The sequence below is a fragment of the Branchiostoma belcheri genome, unplaced genomic scaffold (assembly GCF_001625305.1).
Source record: "Branchiostoma belcheri isolate BF01 breed outbred unplaced genomic scaffold, Haploidv18h27 scaffold3, whole genome shotgun sequence".
In the NCBI taxonomy this organism is placed as follows: domain Eukaryota; kingdom Metazoa; phylum Chordata; class Leptocardii; order Amphioxiformes; family Branchiostomatidae; genus Branchiostoma; species Branchiostoma belcheri.
In genome coordinates, this window is record NW_017803909.1 from 8,000,957 (window position 1) to 8,024,706 (window position 23,750).

Consider the following 23,750-nt stretch of genomic DNA (forward strand, 5'->3'; position numbering starts at 1 on the left):
CCAGTCAAAACTGCACTCGATGTAAAAATAAATTTCTTAGAAATATAAAATTTTGAAATATGTAGAAATGTTGTTCAAAGTTCTGTTAGAGTAGCTCGAATCTGTGTTTTGGAACTTATGGCTGGCTTCCTTGTGTCTACCCAGGTAGCAACCAACCAATCCTCTGTACTTACGTTTAAACTTTATGTACGGTTCTGTTTATTCAGTATGGTGGTTTGTGGGTCTTAATTTTGTCACCAGCAGCGGTAATTGAGCCCTGCTGAAGGTGCTTACAGCTGACATTTCCTTGTTGTGTGCCAAGAAATGTCACTGGAAACCTGGCCTCTTGTCTGTTTGGCTTCTGCTCAAGTCCGAGTGTAAAAGATGCCAGCTTCTTTGTAGTGCTGTTGAGCTGTGCAAAGAAAGGCATAATTTCAGCACAGAAGATCAAACAGCTTTGTAAGTCAGAAACGGAAGAGCTTACATCAACAACCTTAACTTGAAAGACTTTACACAGATTTTCGAGTCCAGTGCACACAAAAAATTAAGTCTTACTATTCAATCAAATTAAAGTAATATTGATGCACTTCTGATGATCAAATATTATACATTGTGACAAAACACTATAAGATCACAGTAAATATCAAAGTTGTTAACCTTCACAGTGGGCCTGGGTTGTAACAAGAGTTCAACAAGACGTTTTTTGGTTGTCTTCTATTTCTAGACGGGTTTGGCCTTGGAGAGGCCATCTTTCGAAGGATTCTAAATGTTTTTAAGACTCAGAGATAATGGAAATACTTTTACATTGAGGAAGTCCCTGAGTAAGGTTACTGCTAAGCAACTCACTTCAATTTTTTTTTGTACCGATGTCTACATTGTACCTGCACCAAATCCATGCCATATATATATATATTTGGTATATAACATATAATATAAGTGTGGATTATTGTAGCCTGTACTGTTTGTTACAGCTACAAAATAAAATGGTTTCTTAACTGTCACATTTTCTAGTTCCGTGTGTACCCCATCAAATCTACATTTAGTAGTTGGTACAGACAGTGCAAGTACATGTAAAATTTGTCTGGTGTAGGTTATTACCTTCGCCAAGAAGCTTTAGGTTATGTTTTCAGTAGCGTTTGTCTGTGTTCATGGGGTTTAGCATGGTAAGTCAAGAAGCTTTTGATGGATTGTCAAGAAACTTAGTAGGTGGGTAGGTCTTCTTGAGACCTAGAAATGATTAGATTTGGGCCCCCCTGGCGGCTTTCCTAGGTACACCAGCAGAACTTCCAGTTTTGATATCTCGTGATCTAGACATGCTAGGATCACAAATTTTGGATGGTAGATAGCTCTTGGGCTAGGGAAGAAGTGGCATTAGTTTGGGTTACCTAGCAGCTTGTTCTGGAACTGCGGGGCAGTTTGTTTTAAAATCTTCCAGTGCAGGTATCCAGAAGAAACTTTTAAAAAGTATTTCAAGCCTGGTTATGGAGTTAGGCAGCAGGGGAAAGACAAATTACAGTACACCCAACCCCATCCCTAACACCCTGTCATCTTCATTTCTTTTTCCCTCACATCTTCCAGTCTGTCCTTATTTTACTGCAGTAAGGCTATACAAATTCAATTTTTCAGTTCTTAAAAAAAGTATTAAGCTTTAGGCCACACTGACTTAATTTTATGGATGACATCTGAAGACCCCCAAACTAGTGCGCACGGGCGAATAAAAAAAATTACGCGCCAAAAAAAAATGCTGCTAAATGAAAGGAATACAAGGCTGATATTGTGTATTTGTGGTAGTACATAGCGACTTTTACGACAAGCTGGCACAGGCTGGCCTATTGCGGCATCTATGAGTCGGCACTGTACTGATTTCTTGAGGTTCGTGGAGTTTCGGCAGCCTGGGTGTTGTCCTCTGTAGTTACCACGGGCTCCCTATTGTGGCTGTCTATCTACCATTGACTACAAAGGATGGCATCCAGGCCAGAGCCTTGGAGGAGGTGATTTTTTATTTTTTATTTTTTGAGAACAGGCGAAAATGAATGTGCACGTGGATGTCATCCATAGAATTAAATCAGTGTGGCTTTAGGGCAGAAAAAAAAAGAAAATTGCACTGCATTTGCAGACAACACCTCATCCTAGTACATGTACTGTCATTAATTTGGGTGGGGGGATATGAGAGGACGATTTCAAGAACCAATTGATTGAATTGCTGTGTCCTAGTACTAACCTGTGGAAAATCCTCACTGGTGTCCATGTTAACCTGCTGGGATGAAACAATTTGTTCTGGACCTTGAATGAAAAGTCATAGGTCAGAATGCACGCAGCTAAATACAGTGTACAGCACACTGTTTACGAGACAGCCTTTGGGATGGTTGTAAACTATAAAACGGAATGGGAAATTTAGCCTCATGATAGGAGACTTGCTATTCAACACTTGCTCCGACATTTATTCGCTGTGCCATGTGATGGATGGCATACTTACACCATGCCCCCTCTGTTGCACCCAAGCCTTCACATTAATCTGTAGAACGTGTAATGAGATAACCTACTGCACAGTGTACATGGACTTGTATATTCATGTGATGATTCAACACAGCAAATTTGACAGTCGACGGGAGTATATTTCACCACAGTGGAACATAGCAAGTTACTGAATCTGGGAGGCAAGATTGCAAAAGTAGCAAAACATTATGCAAGTGTAACACCATTTAACATCTTGCAAAAAAAGGGTAATGTTATACATACATTGCATCTGTCAGTTAAGTGTAAGAAGGTGTTACGATTATTATATTTTCTTTTCCAAAAATGTACATCGCATCAGCCACTTACTGTATATCACCCCATATGTCAATGAAAATTTTACCAGGGTGGCAAGATACTGTATAAGAAGATTCTTTATTCAACAACCAGACTGAGTGTTTCGACATTCGGTGACAATGACTGATTTGTATTGTTGTCCTGAAGAAGGTGACAGACAGTCACCCAAAACATCAGATGTGAAAAAAGAAAGAACCTTTTTATGCATTTTGATTTGATTTTGATTTTATTGTTTGCACATTAACAAGACGGACAATAATGATATAAAAACAATGATAAAACAGGTGCAGGAGGAGGGGAGAAGCATGGCGTGCTTATACTAGGCCCTCCTCCTCTAAACTATACAAAATTAAATATAATTAATAAATGGAAATAATACAATAGAAAATGGAAATAATACAATAAGGATAATGAAATAATGTATGGTATAAGTTAATAACAATGAAAATAAGGTAATGATAATAATTGGTATGAGTTATAATAGGAGAAAACACTAAATAAAACTACTACAGGGGGCTAGGTTCGTTAATCAGATGGTTTTTCAAAGCTTGTTTAAGTGAGAGAAGAGACAAGGTAGGATTCTTTAGGGCTGGAGTTAGTTTATTCCATAAGGTGACACCTTTGTATCTAACCGACATTTGGGCAAGAGAAGTTTTTACTAGGGGGATATGAAAATCGGAACGTTTGCGAGTTTGATAGTTGTGAAATGCATCACCCTGTACAATCACCCTGTACAATCTTCAATCTGCTCCAGCCTTGAGTGCAGCACCAGTAACCAAACTGAAGATTGGGGCTATTCTTGACCTGTTTTCAATTTCAGCCCAAGTACAGCAAAATCAATAAAGTAAAGAGATATTGATCCTCTGACTTGCACAAAATGATTTGGTCAAAGGGTAGGGTGGGAAGGTCTGGACTTTGTTGGGAGGACAGCAAGAAGGCACTGGGCACATTCATGCCCTTTTCTGTAAATCGTAATTGGCCATTTTAATTCTACGTAGAGTGTAGACAGACCGCTGTAATTCAACTTAGAGCGTAATTGGTGCATTTTGCACAGAGCGTAATTCGCAGTTTTAATTCTACGTAATGCGTTGTAGTTACCCGGAATTTATCGGAAAATGCAATGGGCAGGCTTCTTGAATTCAGCGTAATACGTAGACAGCTCTCAAAATTTAGCGTAGAACGTTGTCGGGACCCCCCCATGCAGGCCCTCTTCAATGAACCAGACTCCATTCCATGAGATCAGCCAACAAGAAAAGTACAAAATCTTCACAAGTTTCTTCTGTTGTCTTCATTGATTGGTATTTCTGACATAAAACTACTAGTACTGCTCTTTGTTGGAAGGTTTGTACCATGTGGTACAGGTACTATTAGTATTACACAGAATGTGGTGCCAGTTAATTTTGAAAATTGAATGTCACCTGCACTTGTGCAAGTATGCATACAAAAAAGTATTTCTAGCCCTGATAGTACACATCTGTCCTTCTTGTCATACCAATGAACGCTTGGCTTTTCAGCAGTAGGCTTAAATGTGTGGAGATAGCTTTTCCATATCGGTGCTGATGCCAGCACAGGGTTGATTAAAGGCTGTTTCCAATTTTTCGTCCAGTTGCACAGCCAGTCACTGTTGGCAGGAAAATCCCGGGAAACCCTAGCCTAATCGGCCTTCAACACAGCACTGGTGGTTCAGTTTCCCCTGCCAACCAATCAATGTGGGTTTAACTGGCGTGTACTTGACTTACCTCGGCCAGGGGAGGGGTTCAGATTATGCCCCCAATCTTCTGTTTTCCATTGATTTAGTAGACTTGATCCTGAAAGGTTTTTCCTCCTCACCTAGCACATCTGGTTCAAACCTGTACTTGGACATCTTTGTCCCTGTTTGTCTCCATCCGCCACCATTCCGATGCAGTTGTAGGGTTACAGTTCAGACAGGAACATTGTAACTTCTTTGCATGATGTCAACAAGATAATAGATTTTCCCTTTAACGTATCTTACCAGCAGCATTTGTAGAAACATGCATGAAATAGTCAGTATTTTCCTAAGGAATGGCATCTCTGAACTGTAAGGGGGTTGAAGATCTAAACTGTAAGGGGGTCGAATCTCTGAACTGTAAGGGGGTTGAAGATCTAAACTGTAAGGGGGTTGAATCTCTGAACTGTAAGGGGGTTGAATCCATAAACTGAAAGCTGGTTGTACCTCTGAACTGTAACTAGTGTAGGGGGGTTGAGCCACTAAACTGTAAGGGGGTTGAATCTCTGAACTACAGGGGGGTTGGATCTCTGAACTGTAAGGGGGTTGAATCTCTGAACTACAGGGGGGTTGGATCTCTGAACTGTAAGGGGGTTGGATCTCTGAACTATAACATATAAGGAGGTTGAATCTCTGAACTGTAAGGGGGTTGGATCTCTGAACTAAAAGGGGGGTTGGATCTCTGAACTGTAAGGGGGTTGAATCTCTGAACTGAAAGGGGGTTGAATCTCTGAACTACAAAAGGGTTGAATCTCTGAGCTGTGTAAGGGGGTTGAATCTCTGAACTACAAGGGGGTTGAATCTCTGAGCTGTGTAAGGGGGTTGAATCTCTGAACTGTAATTGAGATGAATCCCTGAACTGTGTGGGATTTGACTCCCTGAACTGAACTGTAAGACTGCCAAGTGTAGCCTGCTGTAAAGGAAGGAGGCAAGCTTAAGAGTTCAGGTCCAAGATTGCTGAATTTATGCGAAGGTTAATCCTGGGTGCATTCTGCATAGTACATGTCCCCAGGTAGCCCCCACAAAACTGCACAGCTACTCACTCCCTGTAGAGGGATGTCAGCAGAGGGCAGTGTAGCCTCCGTAGCAGGCTTATAGAACTGGGGGTTTGGTGGTCTTTTCGGCTGTCTTCTGATCAGAAAACGGGGTAATTCAATCAGGCCGGCTATGTTGTCTATATGCAATCAGAAAATAGCACATAAAAGCTCCCAAAGACCCTGAAGACCCCCCAAACCCCCAGTTTTTGGCATGCTATGGAGGCTAAGGGCAGTGACTGTTGCAGGGTGGGAAGGGGTTAGCTCCTGCTGTGAGGTGTATAACATAGGATACTTCTCAGGCTCAGGCCAAGGGTTCTTTTGACTTCCTGATTTTGTTCTCTCAAGGCTATACACATAACATCTGTCTTTCTAATCACAGAGGAGATATATGTTTCTATAAGCTACATTGCCCCATTATGTTTACCGAAGGAAAACATATTCTTTTTGCTCTGTTTCTTCCTCTTCTTCTTCTCCAAACAGTGACCTATGACCTGACCAATGTCATGATTTGTTGACGTCTGTCACCATGGTGACTGGTGTTGGGTTACATAATGTTGCAGTTTCATAGTCTGCTCTGCTCCTGTCACCATATACTAGTATTACAATGTATTTGAATGTGTTTGAGTAAGAATTAACAGAGTAGACCATGTCTTTAGGTAAACATTATGCATTTGCTTTGCATTCTCCAGTTTTCTTTGTTTCTCGATATAGTGTCAATGTCTCAACAACGTCTCCAGGATAAACTGAACTTCAGAGTGTGACGTCATGACTTGTCATGCGACTCGTGCCAAATGATGCCTTCCTGAACATGACTTTGAATACCTCATTCCGCTTTGTAACTCAGCGGAAAGCAAGTAATATGGGCCAGAAAATCCACACAAGTGATGAAGAGAGACAAGGGAGGTACAAAATATATAGACTCAGTCACGTTTGGGACTGCATTCTTTCTGCTTCATTACAAAGCAGCAAGAGGTATTGGAAGTCACGTACAGGGATGCATCATTTGGCATGACCATTCATGACATCATACTTTAAACAAAGTTTGCACTGATGAAGATCACAAACATCGACACAGTAAAATATATGGTCAAGAAAACTACAATGTATATAATATTGACTTACAGTACCAACCTGATGAAGTTATTTCCAGGGACACGATTCCATTTCTGTGCCTGAGTAAAGAGACTCTTTTTACACAACCAAGTCTTTTATTCATCCAACGTTTCAGTGACCACCTGTCACCTTCCTCAGGGCAATTCTGACTGGTTCACTGGCTGTGTAAAAAGAGTCTTTTTATTCAGTGACTTACATTTTGTACCTCGACCTGATGAAACTATTCACTGGACATTTCTGTGCCTGCGTAACTCTGCTCCATCTTCTTCCCTCTCCTCCAGCTGCAGAATCTGTTTCCTGATGAGACTGGTGCAAACAGGAGCAAGGGGATCATCCCCCACCTGCCAGGTATGGTCTTCTCTTTTAGTTACATGTATGTTTACCGAAGGAAAACATATTGTTTTTGCTCAGTTTCCTCTTCTTCTTCCATTCCAAACACTGACCTCTGACCTGATCAATGACCTGATTTGTTGACGTCTGTCACCATGGTACATGTAACTGGTGTTGGGTTACATAATGTTGCAATTTCATTTCAAAGGGATTTAGACTGCTGTCACCTAATATGTGAATGTGTTTGAGTAAGAATTAACAGAGCAGACCATATGCGAAGGTAAACATTATGCATTTGCTTTGCAGATGTTACTTTTCTAGTCTTTGCTTTCAAATTACTTTTTTATCAACTACAATTTTCACCTAAAAAAAAAGGCTAAAACCACTCTCATGCATTGGGTTACAATAAGGGACTGAAAAGACACATGTTGTTTACCTTAGACTTGAAAAGTTTAAGGTTGTAGTAACTTGTATCCATTTGGAAAGCATTCACAGGGAAGCTTGTTCCCAAGTGATGTAGTTCTAGGGAAGAAGTTTTCAGCATGGAACTTTCTCCTGAGAGTTGGGAGTATGTAAGAAGAAAGGGTGAAGAAAGGGTATTATGTTGTAAGTCCCCTTTGGTAGGCTTAAGGTCAATGTGTTGTTTTGATGTATGCATAAAAATAACCATGTAAAACTTCAGCTACTGTTGTTCTATCTGTAGGTAAAGCTGGGGAGACTGGCAAGCGAGATATTGACATGGAAAACTATGTCAGGTTTGTGTGTGGTGTTTTTCTATTTGTGTAATTGTTGTTTTGTCAAGTCTGTACATGTAAAATGTATGTGTGTCATGTAAATGTATGAAGTATGAAGCAGCAGTTTTGGCCCTTTGTGGTGTTAATAATAGACAAGAAAATGTAATGAAATTGTAAAGGTTTCTGTTGTTCTTTACTTAGGCCATGTTGATTTGATTAAAATATTATGGATGACATCCTCTGGGAATCCCAAAACTGATGCGAGCGTGCGAATAAAAAAGTTTGGCAAAAAAAAAATGCTTTCATTATGAAATCTAGTGGAAGGTGGAACAATTGATACAGAGTATGGTATGGCAAATAATCTACAGTAACTCTTCAAGTTCATTTCTTTACATTTTCGTTCTTTTCCTTTGATTTTGGCATTCTACGACATTGGTATTGTTTTCCAACATTTCGTTTTGCAACTTACGGTATATGTTTGCTCATTTTGCAACTGTTTTGTACGATTTACAGTATGCTTGAAAACTTTTTTTTTTGGAAATGACCGAAAAGTCATGCACGCGTGGATGTCATCCATAAAATCAAATCAACATGGCCTAAACTGCAGAAAATGAACATAGACACGTATGGCAAGTATTGTAGTTTTTGTATCTAGTTTTGATAGAAGGCTCTTGCCTTAAACAATCTGACTTCAACTCCCATGACACCACTTTCCTCAGGTGACCTTTGTTTGTGTTAGCTGCTTTTTTACGATGACTGTTAGGCATGTTTCAAAGGCTTTACCAACAACCATCCCTTTTTCATCCCTAGTACCACGGTATCTCAAGGCCACACCAATTTAATTTGTTGTTTTTGGATTTTTTCAGAAAAAATATGAAGCGACAGGGCAAAATAAAAGAAAAAACAGGCACCCCATGATAGCCAGAAATGTTAGCCATATTAGCCATGAAGTGAACATACCAGGCTGGTTTATATTTAAAACAATAGATTTTGAACTTTAAACGAAACAAAATTGCATTGTTATATTGAAAAACTTAACAACTAGGGAGAAAAGGACTTTCTTCAACTGTCAGGTCCAAAATTTAGAACAAAAAAAAATTTTTTTTTTTTTTTGCAAATCAGAAAAAAAATGGACAAGGTGAATCTGAAAAACAACAAATTAAATTGGTGTGGCCTAAACCTGGTATTAACTGTAAGGTACAGGAAGGGCCATGTCTGTCTGCTAGTGACGCAGCGTTTGCTGTTTGGTTGCAAAGGCTCAGAATAAGTCTGAGTCCAGCATTCCTCCAAGATGAGGTATCGACGCCAAGACTTTCGGCCCCACAAGTTACTCTTACCCACGGAGTCTGCAAGCCAATTGGGCAGAAAAGAAACATGGCTAGAATTCCAGCAGACACATTGTTGAATGAGAGAGTTTGAAAATGGAAAGCAGGGCTCGAAATTAAAGGTGGTCCAATGGCCACTGACCACTAATATTTAGGCTGGGACAACTAGTAAGTAAAAAGACACTTTGGGACTATCATGACACTTTGGGACATTTTTGGGACAACAGAAAAATGGTCATCATCAGAATGTCAGCCCTTCTTTTGTCTATCAGGCACACGTCCCGGCTTTTGGATCCAGAAAAGTCCCCCTGAATTTCCTGTCTACTCTGCAATTATAGTGTGCCTGCAATTATTATGTGAACATAAGCAAAATTGACTTCAAGTTGAAGTCATACAATACTTGCCAAAAAACAGGTTGGGACAGTTCATCCTCACTTTGGGACAATTGAAAGTTATTTTTGGGATAGTGCTGGGACAATAGGAAGAAAAGTTAATTTCGAGGCCTGGGAAAGTAGCTTGCAGTCTTGCTGAGATCAATTTTCAACATCACAATGTAAATGCGGCATGATGCTGATTTAAATCATTTAGTAGTCTCGGATCCGTGGTTTTCCAAAGAAGTCCTGAACAGTCAATATGGAAGGGATAATGTGATAATGAGGTGGTGAATTGGACCTATGCACGCATTTAGTACCAATACTAGGCATTGGCAGCTGTGGCAACATACAAATGTAGACCAATAGAGAGGCCTCTTTTTCTTTTGATGTGGTTTCAGAAACTTACATTGTACTGTTCAGTTTTCTGCGGTTTGTGAATTGTGTAGAGAAATCCTTTTAGTATAGTGTACTCTCATCTTTGTACTCATCTAGTGCTGTGTACCGGTTCGCTGGACCGGTTCCGGACTTGCTAAGATGTTTAGATTCAAGTAAAATAAACCCTAAAAATCAAGAACCGATTCCACTTATTACAAAAAAAAAAAATGTCACATACCCTGTTTCTTTCCAAACCACCTAAGACCTTCCATAGATTACAAAATCTGTCCTGCAAAATGAAGAAAATATTGCCATCTGGCATCGTCAAGTGTCGGCCTCGATGTTACATGTATGTGGCCACAGTTTTGCCCATACAACATTGCAAGGTTGCCAACATGCAATTTTGTATATGCCATGGGTTTAGGTCCGGACTTACGAGTCCGGAACTGAGCCTAAACCTCTGGACTTGAATCCAGACCTGAACCTAAATGTGGGTTTAGGTACACAGCACTAATCATCTAACTTTTCACAAATGCCAATTCTCTGTTTGATCGCAGACAACTGGTGTCGCTGCCCAGACATATCCTGGAGTCGGATCACGTGACCAGCTTCTTCGGCCACCAGCAGTATCACCACCCCTACCCATCCAGCCCGGCCCCAGCCGGTCAGACACCTAACAATGTGCAAGGTAAGGGTCAGTATGCAAACTCACCTAGTGTATTAACTAGCAGCATGAGTAGAGTTTAAGGTGTTGATCCAAGTGAAGAAAATTTTTGGCTTTGCTCAGCAAGAATGGGCCATCATAGCATGTTGGCCAAAGGTACTCCTCAGTCTTGTTAAGTCATGTGATTTGAGCCACATATGATGGGTCATTCATTCTGAAGAAGGCTTTTAATATAACTGAATATGGAGTAAGTGCTCAGCCTAAATGCCTTCACAGCTTTTACACATGAACTGCACATATCAGTGTTCTAGCCAGGCCTTTTGAGCACAGGGGCCTCCTATGCTATGATTTTGACCCCCTATGCTACAAAAATGTATACTTTTGACCCCTATGCTGTCTTTCAACCAGCATAGGGGTGTTTTGGGATGGAGAACCTTCATAAATCTTGCAAAAAAATGAAAATATAACTTTAGAATGAAGCTATAGCAAAGGAAAACCTTAACTTCACAAAATCTGTTCCTTGTTATTAAACAAAAAATAGTCTCAGGAGGTCATGAGTTTCAAAATATTTTGGCTCAATTTGCGATTTGCACCATGAAATTTGCTCTGTACCTGACCCCTATGCTATGAAAAAATCCTGGCTAGAACACTGCATATCACTGAACAAGACCACCTTGTTGAACATTGTACTGTTTGTGTAGATGGTGTAGATGAGTGTAGAAGACCTTGGTCTGCCAGTGAGCCCGGCCTGGGCGGCGGCTCACACCAGCACCACTGTCCCACCTCCATCCCCACTACCTGCCACGATGCTGCAGGCAGCACTGCAGGCTCCCCCCACCCCGGTAAGCACCGCAGCACGCAGACAACACCTTAGGCCATAGCAAGTCATTTTTATGGATGACATCCTCCGCAGACTTCAAATCTAATGCGATAGGGCGAAAAAAACAAGGTGGGCCGAAAAAAACAAGGTTCCTACATTTTAAAATTTTGACTCAATCATTGTACAAATGGTTTTGATTCAGCGGGTACATCACATAGACACAGCCACTATCACATACCACTGCATCAAAGTAAAAAACAAAATATTAAGTCAGGGCCTTTTCTTGTCCCCTCTCTTCATATTTATCTGCCAGCATGGCAACAGACATCTTTGCCCATTTTCGGCATGTTTACCACTGTCAGAGGGCAACAAAATTTCTTGTTTTTTTTCCAAAATCAGGCAAAAATCAATGCGTGCGCTGATTTCATCCATAATGTGGCCTTACTGTCAACTCAACAAAATCAGTATCTGTGTCTTTGGTGTTGAAGCAGTAGTCAGCAGTAGAACCTGCACTGTGGCATTGCAGTCTGCTGGTACCACATGTGTTACATGATCTTTGTATATCACTGGCTCACTTCCAGTTCAAACCATAGCACTGGGTTGACTCTTATACCCCCACCAACAAGTCATTTGCTTTGTGGGTTTGTTTCTCAGCATAATGTAGATTTCTACGTGTAGAAATGAGATGTGTAGATGATTTCTAGATGAGTCAACTTTCAGATTGCACATATGAATGAGTTTTAAAACTCTTTACCTACATAGATACCAAAACCCTTTTACTGTAAACCATTTGTAGCACACTTGAATTATGGAAAAATTAATAAAGAACAATTGAGAGGTGATTTTCATGGTATACAAGTTTATGTAGATCAGTTTCTTGTGTTTAAGTCATACCACCTTGTATTGTTTATTTGCATGGTGGGTTGGTTCGAGCCTATATATAGGGAACTTCACAGGCCAGGTCCATTGGCTGTATGTCTCTGGCATTTGCCCCAGTGGCCCAAATGTTCCACATTCTTCTGTCCAAACAACATCAGTTTTAAGCCCCAGATATGCCTGCTTTCTTGGTAGGCCAGTATTGAGAGTCCTGAAGAATTTTATCAACCCCTTGATAAAATATTATACCGAACTCTTGTGTGTGCGAGACTCTCGGCTTTGAAGGCAGGCCAAAAAAGTGTGTCAGAGGTTTGATTAACAGCAGCGATGTTCCATACCCCTTTACAAATGGTGCATTCTTTTGTTTGGGCCAGGAGCGGTTGTGTCTCTGGGACCCAGCTGTTCCTGATAGGAGAGTAGAGGAGTATACAGGTATATGGGAACAGGCCTGTCAGTCTGCACTTATCTGTGGTCTGGACCTACAAGCAGCATCAACAATAACAGCTCTGACCCTGGCCAGGGCAGGCGTGTTTACCTCCATTCCTGAGGCTATTATGGGGGTGCACTGGGTGGGGTGTGGGTGGGGGGTGGCAAACAGTTCATGCTAACCTGGGTTTAAACAGATGTACATGCACTTTAAACAGATGTACATGATCCACTGAAAAACAATACCCATGAAGATCTGTGCATCAAAACTATGAATCTGTATGACACTCTCTCACAGCATAATGTACAAAATGTAGGATGCCAGAAGACATACACATTTGCACAATGCTTGCAGCTTTAGAAATTGAACACAATTGAATTTGCCCAGTCCCCTTTAAATATTTCAATATCTATAACTATCACAAAAATAACAGTGTCACATACATATTCGTAAAAAAATTCTTGACCAAGCTCCAAAATGCCCTAATATAAATAAAGCACATTTATTGTGCATAAGGAGTCCATTTCAACAACTTGTATCTTTAATATTAATGCACCATTCATTCACATTCAACGTCTTCATAACTCCCTTCCCCAGCCTCCCCTCAGTAATATCCATGTCAGGCCATATTGGATGAGAAACAGGGCTGATATCTGGTCCAGTCATGTTTACATAGCAGGCTGTAATGCCTCTGCCCTTGACAGTGGCTGGGGCCGGGCACGGCTTTGACCCAGGCTGTTGAAAGGTTATTTGGGCTTGTCGCCCCGAGTTCCCCCACCCAAATAGCTGTCTAGACATCCCTAGACATAGTGCTGGAATAAAAGAAGGGTGTTACACTGAACACCATTCAAACATACTGTACATGTAGCTCACAATTACTCAAAACTAAATTTTCACATTGTGTACTCATGGACTTTTGTGTCTTAAAAACAGCATGGTGAATATTAAATCTGACCTTTTCAATTCTTGTAAATGCAGTTTTGGGAAATGTTTTGTAAGTACATTACTAGTATTTTCCTCCTATAACATTTGCCCTCGCACCCTGTAGTTTGTGTCCTTCTCCAGTTTCTGATGTGTTATGCTTACAGAAGATTGAATTTCACACGTTAAGCTGTTTTGGCAGAAGGCACAACAGTTCAGTCTAATCAGGAATGTAGCGATTTGTCAAAGTTGCCATGTCGCCTTGTCACATTGCCGCTTTCGTCAAGCCTGTGTTTTTTTTTCCTTGTTGTTGGTTCATGTAGGCTCGCAGACTGAAATCTGTCTGTGCTATACCTTTGATAACGCTTCCCTTACACACACATCTATCAAAACCTAAAAACAGCCTGTTGAGTCAGTTGTAACTTGCAAAACATTGTGAGAGATGCAATATGACAGAAACAAAAGTGAACAGGTGTAGGAACAGGACATTGTATACTAAAGTATCTATCAAGGGTCATGTCGGTCCATTTTTGTTTATTAGTCGACCCTCAGGGTTTCAAGTCCAAGGTTATTTACGGCATAACGACAGGTTTGGTGTGTTCAAAACAGGAGTTAGCCCCGAGGATCACACCAGCGATAGCAGGGGAACACTAATGTGGGAATCAAAGTTGACACACTGTAAAACAGGCCTAGAGCCTGGGACAGAACACACAGCTCTATTTCCGGTGTTGACAGGGATGGACTCGTAAACAACTTCACCATGTACATGAACATGCTGCCAAACCAATCTGGCAGTGAATGAATGTCTTTATTTCAGGTATTTCACCCATAGAAAACAATGGTACAAACATAGAAACACAAACTATACATGTACATACAGCATCTTATATACATTTTTAAAAAAAGAATTTCTGTACTGACAATCTGACCTCAGAAGATGTTGTATTATGCCTATCAATAAAGGAGTAGCATAATTTTCTGCGTCTGGCATCAAATGTGTCAGTAGTGCAGTAGCAAAGGCTCTTTAAGACTTCCTATAGCATAAAGAAGATTATGCATTCTCAGACCCAACTATATACAATGTATACTCAAGAGGTTAGAAGATTCCCCAGCTAGCTTTAAAACCTTGTACAAATGTGATGGCTTAGCTAAAACTGTGTTAAACCTATACAGCGACCTCCAACGGCCTTTAGATAGGCATGGAACCATCTCATGCTGTTTGCAGACATGAGAACCCCTTGTTACGTAAGTCTGGTGTACATTGTGTCTCAAGGTGTTTACTTCTACTCTCAAGAAGTCTTTTCAACTGCTCACAGAAGGATGAGCCGTAAGCTGTTGTGATTTTAAGAACATCTCATCTTGTACACTGTTGAAGTTAAACTCCTCACGGCTCAAGCCTAATGTACACCTTTCCTTGGAGTGTTTACTCTTACTTTCAAGGATAGTCTCAAGTGGCTCAAGGAAGGAAAAGCCTGTCAGGCTGAGAATCTGTGGGGAGATCCCGTGTTTGTTGTTTTAAGGTAGCCAGGACTTCATGGTAGTCTAATGAAAAGATTAGGTACAAATTACTGGACAGTAAACACACAGGCTGTCTTACAATGTAGGTGACTGGTGGTGGTGGGTGTTAGGCTTGTCTGTGTGCTCTTGGAAAACAACTGACCAGAACCTTTTCAAACATGGGATTTACATTGTAGTTAGAAGGTGTCCATCCAAGGTTTGGATACTAGGTACAGAAGGCTAAACTTACAATTTACATGCAGGTCAGAATGTGTATACAACATCCTGAGAAGTTAGATGTACAGGACTTACCACATTATTCTGTTAGACTAAAAACCAGTACAGCTTTCACATATTGCTGGAATACATGTACCACCTTGCCATTGTACATCTAAGTTTTAGTATAAAACAAGGTATGTGTCAGGTATTGGTCCAAACTTGATTCAGAGAGTGTATAATAAATAACAGTAAAAGGTTGATGATTATGATGCATAGTATCATACTGCACTATTAATACAGTCTTACAAAGTTACAGCGCAGTGACACATGAAAGTTTGTTGACTTACATGTATCTGTCAACATGGCTGTATTACTACTTAGTAAAGCAAAAAGAGCAAGGGAAGATATACCATTGCTTATGGACACAGTGGTTTTAAATAGAAGGTCATGGCATTTAGCTAATAGAGTGCCATATGAGATTGAAGACGAACAACATTTTATTTTGGATTGTCCACTCTATAACGATGAACTCTCAAAGTGGTTCAACCTTCTCTCCGCATGCTCAAGAGAATTTGTTACATTTCATGCTATAGATAAATATAATTTCATCCTAGAAGGTAATAACCCTTACTGTGTACAAATAGGTAAATATATCAAAGAATGTTTAGACCTTAGAACAAGTATTAGTTGACTCATCTATTGTTTTGTACGTAGGTTAATTTCGTTGTACCTATGTATTTGTCGGTATGTCTACATGTAGTTTTACGAAAGTCGCTGTACTTATGTTGTGTCAATAAAGTTCTTCTATGAGCCTGTTCCTACACTTCTGTGATGATGACTGACTGTACCCTCATCTTCCCAGCCCCTGAGATGCCCTCCCCAGTGAACGACCACAAGGCGGGGATGCCTTTGCAGATCCCCATGGTCCACGGGACAACCATGCCTACACATGTCAGGTAGGTAACACCACAAGCATCATCTCACTAGCACAAAACCTCAGCATTCTGTACCTTTTAGTGACTTAACAGGAAGGTAGTCCTTTATTCCAACTGTGGAAAAAATTTCGTGAATAAGTTCATTTGGGTTGGTAAGTCATTTGAAAGTAGAGCTGCAAAATTGTACTTTGTTTAGGAAATTGTACTTTCCCAAAACTTGAACTGTCTGTCCAGCCCTCATTAGGAAAATGGCTGAAAAGCAAATACTCCGACAGGAAGACAAGAGACAGCTGCAGAAAACTTCAAAATGTTGTTCTTGTACTGTTGGAACAAAAGTTTGCTTTCCAATGCTAAGCGTCTACCACTCTGACCATTCTTGCATTGTGTACATGTACGTTGTATGTGACACACATGTATGAAAGTTGTAGCAGGCCAAGACAACATGTATAGACGCCAATACCAGTTGTGTTAACTGGGTATCTTTAATTTTATTGACTGAGATTTCCTACATGGTTGTAAAAAGGTGTATTTGAAATAATCTATAATTTATTATGAATTCGACAATATCATCAAAAATTCTCTCATTCAACTTTAGGTTCAATTTAAGACACATGTCTCAAAAAGCACAGAAAGGCCAATTTATACATATTTGGGATTTGAACATTGATGCAAACTTGAGGACTGCAACTTTTATGCAAAATGTTGAGAAAAATATTTCAGAACTAAATGATTTTCACTTGTCTGCTAACACAAATTTTCTTTTCCTCTTCAGCTGTGTGTTTATGACCACTTATTGGCAGTGATATTTCATTCTGTAGAACATGTTGATGCATGTTTCATCTCGATATCAAAAATGATTTTTTTCTCTTCCTTTCATCATTTCTTGTGTCAGTACACTTCTTGTAAAAGTACACCATCCATTGTAGTTTCTTGTATGAAAAATTTTGATTTATGAAATTATGTGTCAGCCAAACAATTATTGCATTTGTCAAACTTGAATATTTTGTGATGTGTGAAATTTGCAGCTACCAGTGTCCCAGACAAGCTAGGTTTTACAAGTAAGTTTTAGATAGATTTCAGTTGGTTAGTTTCTATATCACCATGTAGTGCACACTCCTAATGGTAGCAAAATCCTATGTTGAGTTCATATTGGTTTCTCAACAGCTACTTTTTTGACCTTCATATTTTTTTTCACCACAGGAAAGGCCATACATGTACCTATTGAATAATAAAAATCCTAAAGTTTCCGCTGTTTTTCAAACTTGAAAATGAAAACAAATGCTGAATGAAGAATTGTTGAAGAACGGTCCTTTTCAAGGTTTACTAATTTAAAATATGGCTCATGGTTTACTTAAAAAAGAGAGAAAAAATTGTATGGCCTTATCTTGTGTACAACACTGTCTGCATGTTTTGCTGCATGCGCCATTGCCAAACTACCAACACTGTACATGTACATGTCCATTCTAGCATCTAGTATATTTGGTCATGTTACAAGATTGTATAATCTGCTTAACCCCCTTTATCCATTTTCATAGAAGCACACACACATCTCTGCTGCATCAGCCGCTGTGACTTACCATGTGCTGCAGTTATACACGTCCAAAATTAACATCTTCATTTCAGTAACACAGTCATGATATTGTACATTCTACCATTCTTACTACAGTTCACTTACAGTGCCTCAGACCTTCCTTGTGCTTGTTACACATGTCATGTTGTTTTGTCCTGGCTGTAGCATGGGCAGACCATTTGCTTTTCTCATTCTTGCAGACTAATATTGTCTTTTTCTTACGCTTCCATTTGAAATTGATATCAACATGTAAAAGTGTAAACAAATCGCCTTAAGCTCACCCAAGGATGTCTTGAATATTAACCACTGTTGTGCCCTTTTGTTTTCCTTCTTAAGGCACACCTATGCATCCCTGAGAACCTCCTCCCCCGCCCCTAGCACCTCGGCCCTGCCCATGCCCCTCCCCTCCCCCCACGAGACGTTCCTGCCCTCCCCACCCCCGACTTCTCCCAGGAACCTGGAGCTTCTGCTGAAGGAGATCCGCCTACACAAGTACTACGGCCAGCTCAAGGACTTCCGCATGGAACAGGTCAGTACAAGCAACTACTACATGTACATACATGTAGTGCTGTGTACCGGTTCACTGGACCGGTTCCGGACTTGCAAAAATGTTTAGGTTTAATTTAAAAAAAACTAAAAGTCAAGAACCAATTGTAGTCTTCTTATAAAAAAAACATACCCCTTTTCTTTCCAAACCGCCTAAAACCTTCCATAGATTGCAAAATCTATGCTGCAAAATGAAGAAAACAAGTGTCGGCCTCCATGTTATGTGGCCACAGTTTTGCCCAGACAACATTGCAAGGTTGCCAACATGCAATTTTGTATATGCCATGGGTTTAGGTCCAGATGTAAGAGTCTGGAACTGAACCTTAACCTCTGGACTTGAATCCGGACCTGAACCTAAATGTGGGTTTAGGTACACTTATTATTACAGATCGTACAGTGGCAGAATTCGACGACTGAAGTAAAGTACGATTTAGCTGCAAGTCATTTCAAGTTATTGTGTACCATCGTACCACAACTATGGAGGCTGGACTTTTATCTTGCAAATTTAGTAACACTGACTGGCTCGGGTGATCTCAATATGACTATGATTATACCTGTCCAAGGGTACTCCTTAATTATTTTTTTGGAGAAGTCTGGTACATGTATTCTCATCATTTATTTATGTACCATATTACCAATGTTAGCTTTAAATCTTGGCATGACAGTTTTTGTATGACCATAAAAACTTAATCAGAAAGATGTTCCCTTTTTTTTTACAAAATCTCAGATCATGGGTATGACGGACGAGGATCTTGCGAACCTTGGCTTGACAGAAGGGGCGCGACGGAAACTCAAAATCCACCTGGATGCAGTCCAGAACCCTGCATACAGGTCAGTAGTATCTGTGAATAGTTTCACCAGGTTGTTACATCACTGAGTAAAGAGATTATTTTTACAACCAATTCACAGCCAACATTTCAGTAACCGTCTGTCACCTTCCTCAGGGCAGTTCCGACTGGTTCACATTGCACTGCAGCCAGGGCTTTAGCCAGCGCCCGTTTTACCGTCAATTGACGGTAATTTGTCCCGTCTGACGGTAAAAATTTTAGTCCTTACCATCAACATTGACGGTCAAAAATCGTGGGTAAAGACATGGAAAAAATCTAGCGAATTTGAATGAGCCACGGCGCGGCGTCTTTTCCAAACGCACGGCGGCGGGAAACCTGATTTCAAGGACCGTGCCGACGTCTGTTGACTTGGCTCTATTGTTCAATGTTGCTGTCTGTTAAAACAACATGTGCTAACGGCCACATAAGAATAAAATAAAACAATGGCTCGACTCAGACACACTCTGCTAACTGTACATGACAATACGATAAATAAACATGTGACAACGAACAAAGAAATATCAAACGTTTTTGAATAATATACTGTACTTGAATAATCATACTATCGCAAGAAAACGGAGATTGATCCACACAATGTGGCCTTATTTAATCTAAAACTTCGTCAGACCTCCTTCGCGCGAAGACTTGAGCGGCAGCATAAAGATTTCTGGAGGATCGCTGACACGCGAGTTTTTGCCGGCCACGTAACTCCCTCCGCGGCAAAATCCTCTATGCCGTAGCGAAATCACGTCTCAGCGCTTCCCCAAGTCAACTTCATGGCCGCTAAAGTCCGCAAAGGAGTTGTAACTTCCTCATAATAATTTTCGGTAGAGAAGCGAAGCTGACAAGTAAAATCATGTACATGTCGGCCATTTTGTTTGCTACCCGAAGTCTTCCGAACGCTCTAAATAAGGAAATCGTCGGAGATCTGAGCCACATCGCCCGCTGTCGGTCAGCGCTCGGGCCCGGCTCGGTGGAAATCGGAGGCTGTGACGTCATGAGTAGGTTCATTTGCATGGCCGCGGCTTGAATCGCGGCGGGATTTGAGCGGATCAAAACAAAGGGCATAGCGGATTGTTCATTGCGCGTTGTCTCCTTGTGAGAACTGTAGTTTTTTTTTCATTCTGCAAAATTGCAGGTTGTGTAGTTTTTTTTAATTCTGCAATCTTGACGGGTATTTAGAACACCGAATGCATTAAGTGTGCGGGAGGGCGTGATGTCGATCACCGGATCGTGAAAGACATTCTTTAAAAGTAATCATTGACGGAATTTTTTTTTTCGCGTTGACGGTATTTTTTTTTTTGCGAATTGGGTTGACCTGGGGTTGACGGTAAAAAATTTCGAGCTGGCTAAAGCCCTGACTGCAGCACAGGTGTCGCTGCTATAGATGCTTTACCAAATGTTGTACGTTTGGGAAAGCATGTATAGCAGTAGTATGGAGGGGAACTTTGGGTATAAGTGATCTCTTACTGTACTGAACCCTGACTGTTTTATTACTGATAGTCTTACTCCACAGGGATTAATAATTGTAATCCTGCTACATGAATCTGGTACTAAAACTGGTCACTTGAAATTTGGTGTGTATTATGTGTGTGTGTGTGTGTATTATGTGTGTGTGTGTATTATATGTTTGTGTGTGTGTGTGTGTATTATGTGTGTGTGTGTGTATTATGTGAGTGTGTGTATTATGTGTGTGTGTGTGTGTGTGTGTGTGTGTGTGTGTGTGTGTGTATTATGTGTGTATGTATTGTGTGTGTCTGTGTCTGTGTGACAGTCTGTTATGAAGGTCCCATACACTGCCAGCCATCTGACTGACATGTACCCCCTTGCTTGCCTCTTGTGCTCCCCTCTTGTGGAACAGAGCGGTCTTGGGGCCCAAGAACAAGACCACCTGTACCCATAGGTTAGTATGGTAAAGCCAGGCCAGTCAGGACATGGAAAAGCCAAGCACTATCTGAAATGCATGCACAACCAGTATGGATCCAAGTAACAGCAATTTTTGGTAGATGTCCATGCTTAAGAATAGTTGTATGTGTTGCAGATTGTTGCTGCAATAGGAACGTAGGCCCCAAAACATTAATTTTGGACACTTGTCCATCCAACTCTGGACATCATCGTTGCTGAGGTAGCCTGACATGGCACCCTTTTCTTTGTATTGCTTGATAAGTCGGGCAGCAGGGAGAAGGTGAACTTTCACATTGCCTTACCTTAAAAGTCTCTCTTGAAAATCAGTTGAGATCCTTCAGATCAAGAAAGAAATCAACGAAATTGCTGTCTAATGTTGTCCATGCTGTCTAACCCAGGTGGCTTCGCCAAATAAATGTATGCCCAAGCTCTGAATTTTGCCTGTCCATAGCCACTGCAGGGAGCTTGGCATTTGGACAGACATGCTTGTTTGTTTGTTGAACCACCATAGAATGTGGTTCTGCGCAAAGCCTGTAATGTAATGTGCATACATGTGTAGCACGTCGGCAGAACGTCTCGTTTAAGGTCATCTTCGCGCGTTTAAGGATGTCATCCCGTCTACAGTTTTCTAATATTGCATCGGAAAAGATACCGTCTACAACGGACAAAATTCTGATGCAATGATAACTGGGTTTCACACAGGCGCAGTAAGTTCTGCCGACGTGCTAAAACAAAAGGCGTTGATGTTGCACATTCATGTGAACCTTTATGCTAACACGTGACTGCCGTTTTCAGGAAAGGGCCCATGAACGGACTGCATGTGGACATCCCCATCCATCAGGCCACCGCGGTGGTGACCGGGCCCATGCCGGTCATGCCTCCTCCGTCCCCCATCCAGACACCGCCCCCCAACTACCCTCCCACGGTGCAGCCCATGCCGCATCAGGTCAGTCTGCACCTCTAGGCAGGTTGTGATTGAAGAAGTACTAATGTGCAACCCCCGAGGTCTATGACGTGGGTATAGAAAATAGTACAGCAAATATTCTTGAAGACTGGGTAGAAATCCTGATGTGAGCGTCAGCCAGATATAAATATTGTACTGTGTGGTATAGGAATGTATAGGGTTTAATACTGTATGATTTGAATTGTGAAGGTTTTGCAGTTCGTGTATAAATGCGCCGTATTTAACAACTGGCTTTCCGGGTGAGTCGACTGCAGTTCAGTTGACCTCCATAGAGGGTGATTTCAATGTGTATGTTACGAGCAGATATGCTGACAGCATTTTTTTTGTTTCTAGATATTTTGTCATTTCTAGGTCTCATCAAGACCTACCCACCTACCAAGTTTCATGACAATGCATACAAAGCCCCTTGAGTTATGCTGTTCACAGACAGACAAGCAAACGGACAAACACTTCTGAACACATAACCTTCTTGGCAAAGGTAATTACCTTTTCCACCAATGTGTTTCCCCAGAACCTGCTGCACATGCAGAGCCTGCCGTCCAACAGTGGGGACAGCTCCAGCTCCGAGTGCTGCAGCTCCCCCACTCCCTCCAGCCCCAGGCACGAGGACAAGGAGTCATCAGAAAGCAGTGACGAGGAGGAGAAAGGTGGGGGTTCTGCTCCTCTTACTTCCAATTCTATAGTAGTGCTGTGCACCGGTTTGCTGGACCAGTTCCAGACATGAAAAATGTTTAGGTTTGAGTAAAAAAAAACTAAAAGTCAAGAACACAGTAAAACCTCCCAAACCTAAGGGCCAGCATGTACATTGGGTGAGAGATGGGTCGGCAAAAACGTCTGATTCTGAATCAGAACTCACATTGTTTTGTTGTCCCCACAGCAGACGAGTACCCTCCGAGGCAGGTAGCCAACGCCTGGAGGAACCCTCCCCACAACAGGAGAGCCAGCCTGCACCACCCCTCCCAACAGAGACCCCCTCCTCCGCCGCCGCCCCCTCCCCCCTTCTGCCATGTGGAGACGCAGCATCGCAGCCACTGGACACACCGGCAGCCCCACATGGGCCGCATGGACAAAGGCTTCCCTCCCAACCGTCCGTATGCAATACCCATCGTCCCAAACGCAGTACCCCAGATGGGACATGGGAGCGACCAGAGCCCCGTGCCGCCCCTCCAGAGCCCGCTGGATGGACGGATCATCCCCACGGTCAACGCCACGGCAGTCATCGCCACCACACAGGTGGAGAACAGGACCCAGGGGAACAGCCTGCGGCCCAACGTCTCCTCCTTCCAGCCTCAGCTCATGTCGCCACAGGCGGAAAACTTCCCCCACACGACGCTGACGCTGCCCAGCACCATCACTACGGTCTCTGTAGCCACCACGGGGTTCACCATGTTCCCCCCGCAGGGAAAGTGCGCCGTCATTCCGCCCAGCGCTAACGAGATCGTGACCATCGGGAAGGGCACCGTCACCTTCGTGAGCACCACAACGTCACCGAATCCAGAAACCCATTTCTGCAGCACGAAGGCTTTGACGAATCCCACGCAGACCGTTGCTCAAACTGTCCCTTCTAAGGGAGAGAGCAAAGATGCCAGTAGCAAGACAGAGGAGAGCTCCGAGGGCAGTGCCAAAGGCACTACTACAGTGACTTATGCCAACCCAACCTTACAAAATGCAGTCAACATGACCAGTGAAAGCAGTCCTTCTCCAAGCACTTCCACCACTCCCTCCAACCCCCGCCTCCACCCCCTCCCCCTCCC

The 23,750-nt window shown here is 41.8% G+C and overlaps 2 protein-coding genes across 2 annotated transcripts in view; both read left to right on the top strand.

Moving 5' to 3' along the window:
- Positions 1–17,478, top strand: part of LOC109473789 (zinc finger CCHC domain-containing protein 2-like) — a 45,500-nt gene extending 28,022 nt beyond the window's left edge. The window contains exons 5-10 of the mRNA XM_019773848.1: positions 6,969–7,035; positions 7,721–7,772; positions 10,383–10,513; positions 11,191–11,331; positions 16,112–16,205; positions 17,210–17,478. Of these exons, the coding sequence (XP_019629407.1) occupies positions 6,969–7,035; positions 7,721–7,772; positions 10,383–10,513; positions 11,191–11,331; positions 16,112–16,205; positions 17,210–17,246 (522 nt within the window). The 3' untranslated portion in view covers positions 17,247–17,478. The remainder of the gene's footprint in view (positions 1–6,968; positions 7,036–7,720; positions 7,773–10,382; positions 10,514–11,190; positions 11,332–16,111; positions 16,206–17,209) is intronic.
- Positions 17,479–18,148: 670 nt separating this feature from the next.
- Positions 18,149–23,750, top strand: part of LOC109473429 (zinc finger CCHC domain-containing protein 14-like) — a 10,893-nt gene continuing 5,291 nt past the window's right edge. Inside the window, exons 1-5 of the mRNA XM_019773289.1 lie at positions 18,149–18,283; positions 19,028–19,131; positions 21,828–21,978; positions 22,508–22,643; positions 22,874–23,749. Coding sequence (XP_019628848.1) covers positions 18,149–18,283; positions 19,028–19,131; positions 21,828–21,978; positions 22,508–22,643; positions 22,874–23,749 — 1,402 coding nt within the window. The remainder of the gene's footprint in view (positions 18,284–19,027; positions 19,132–21,827; positions 21,979–22,507; positions 22,644–22,873; position 23,750) is intronic.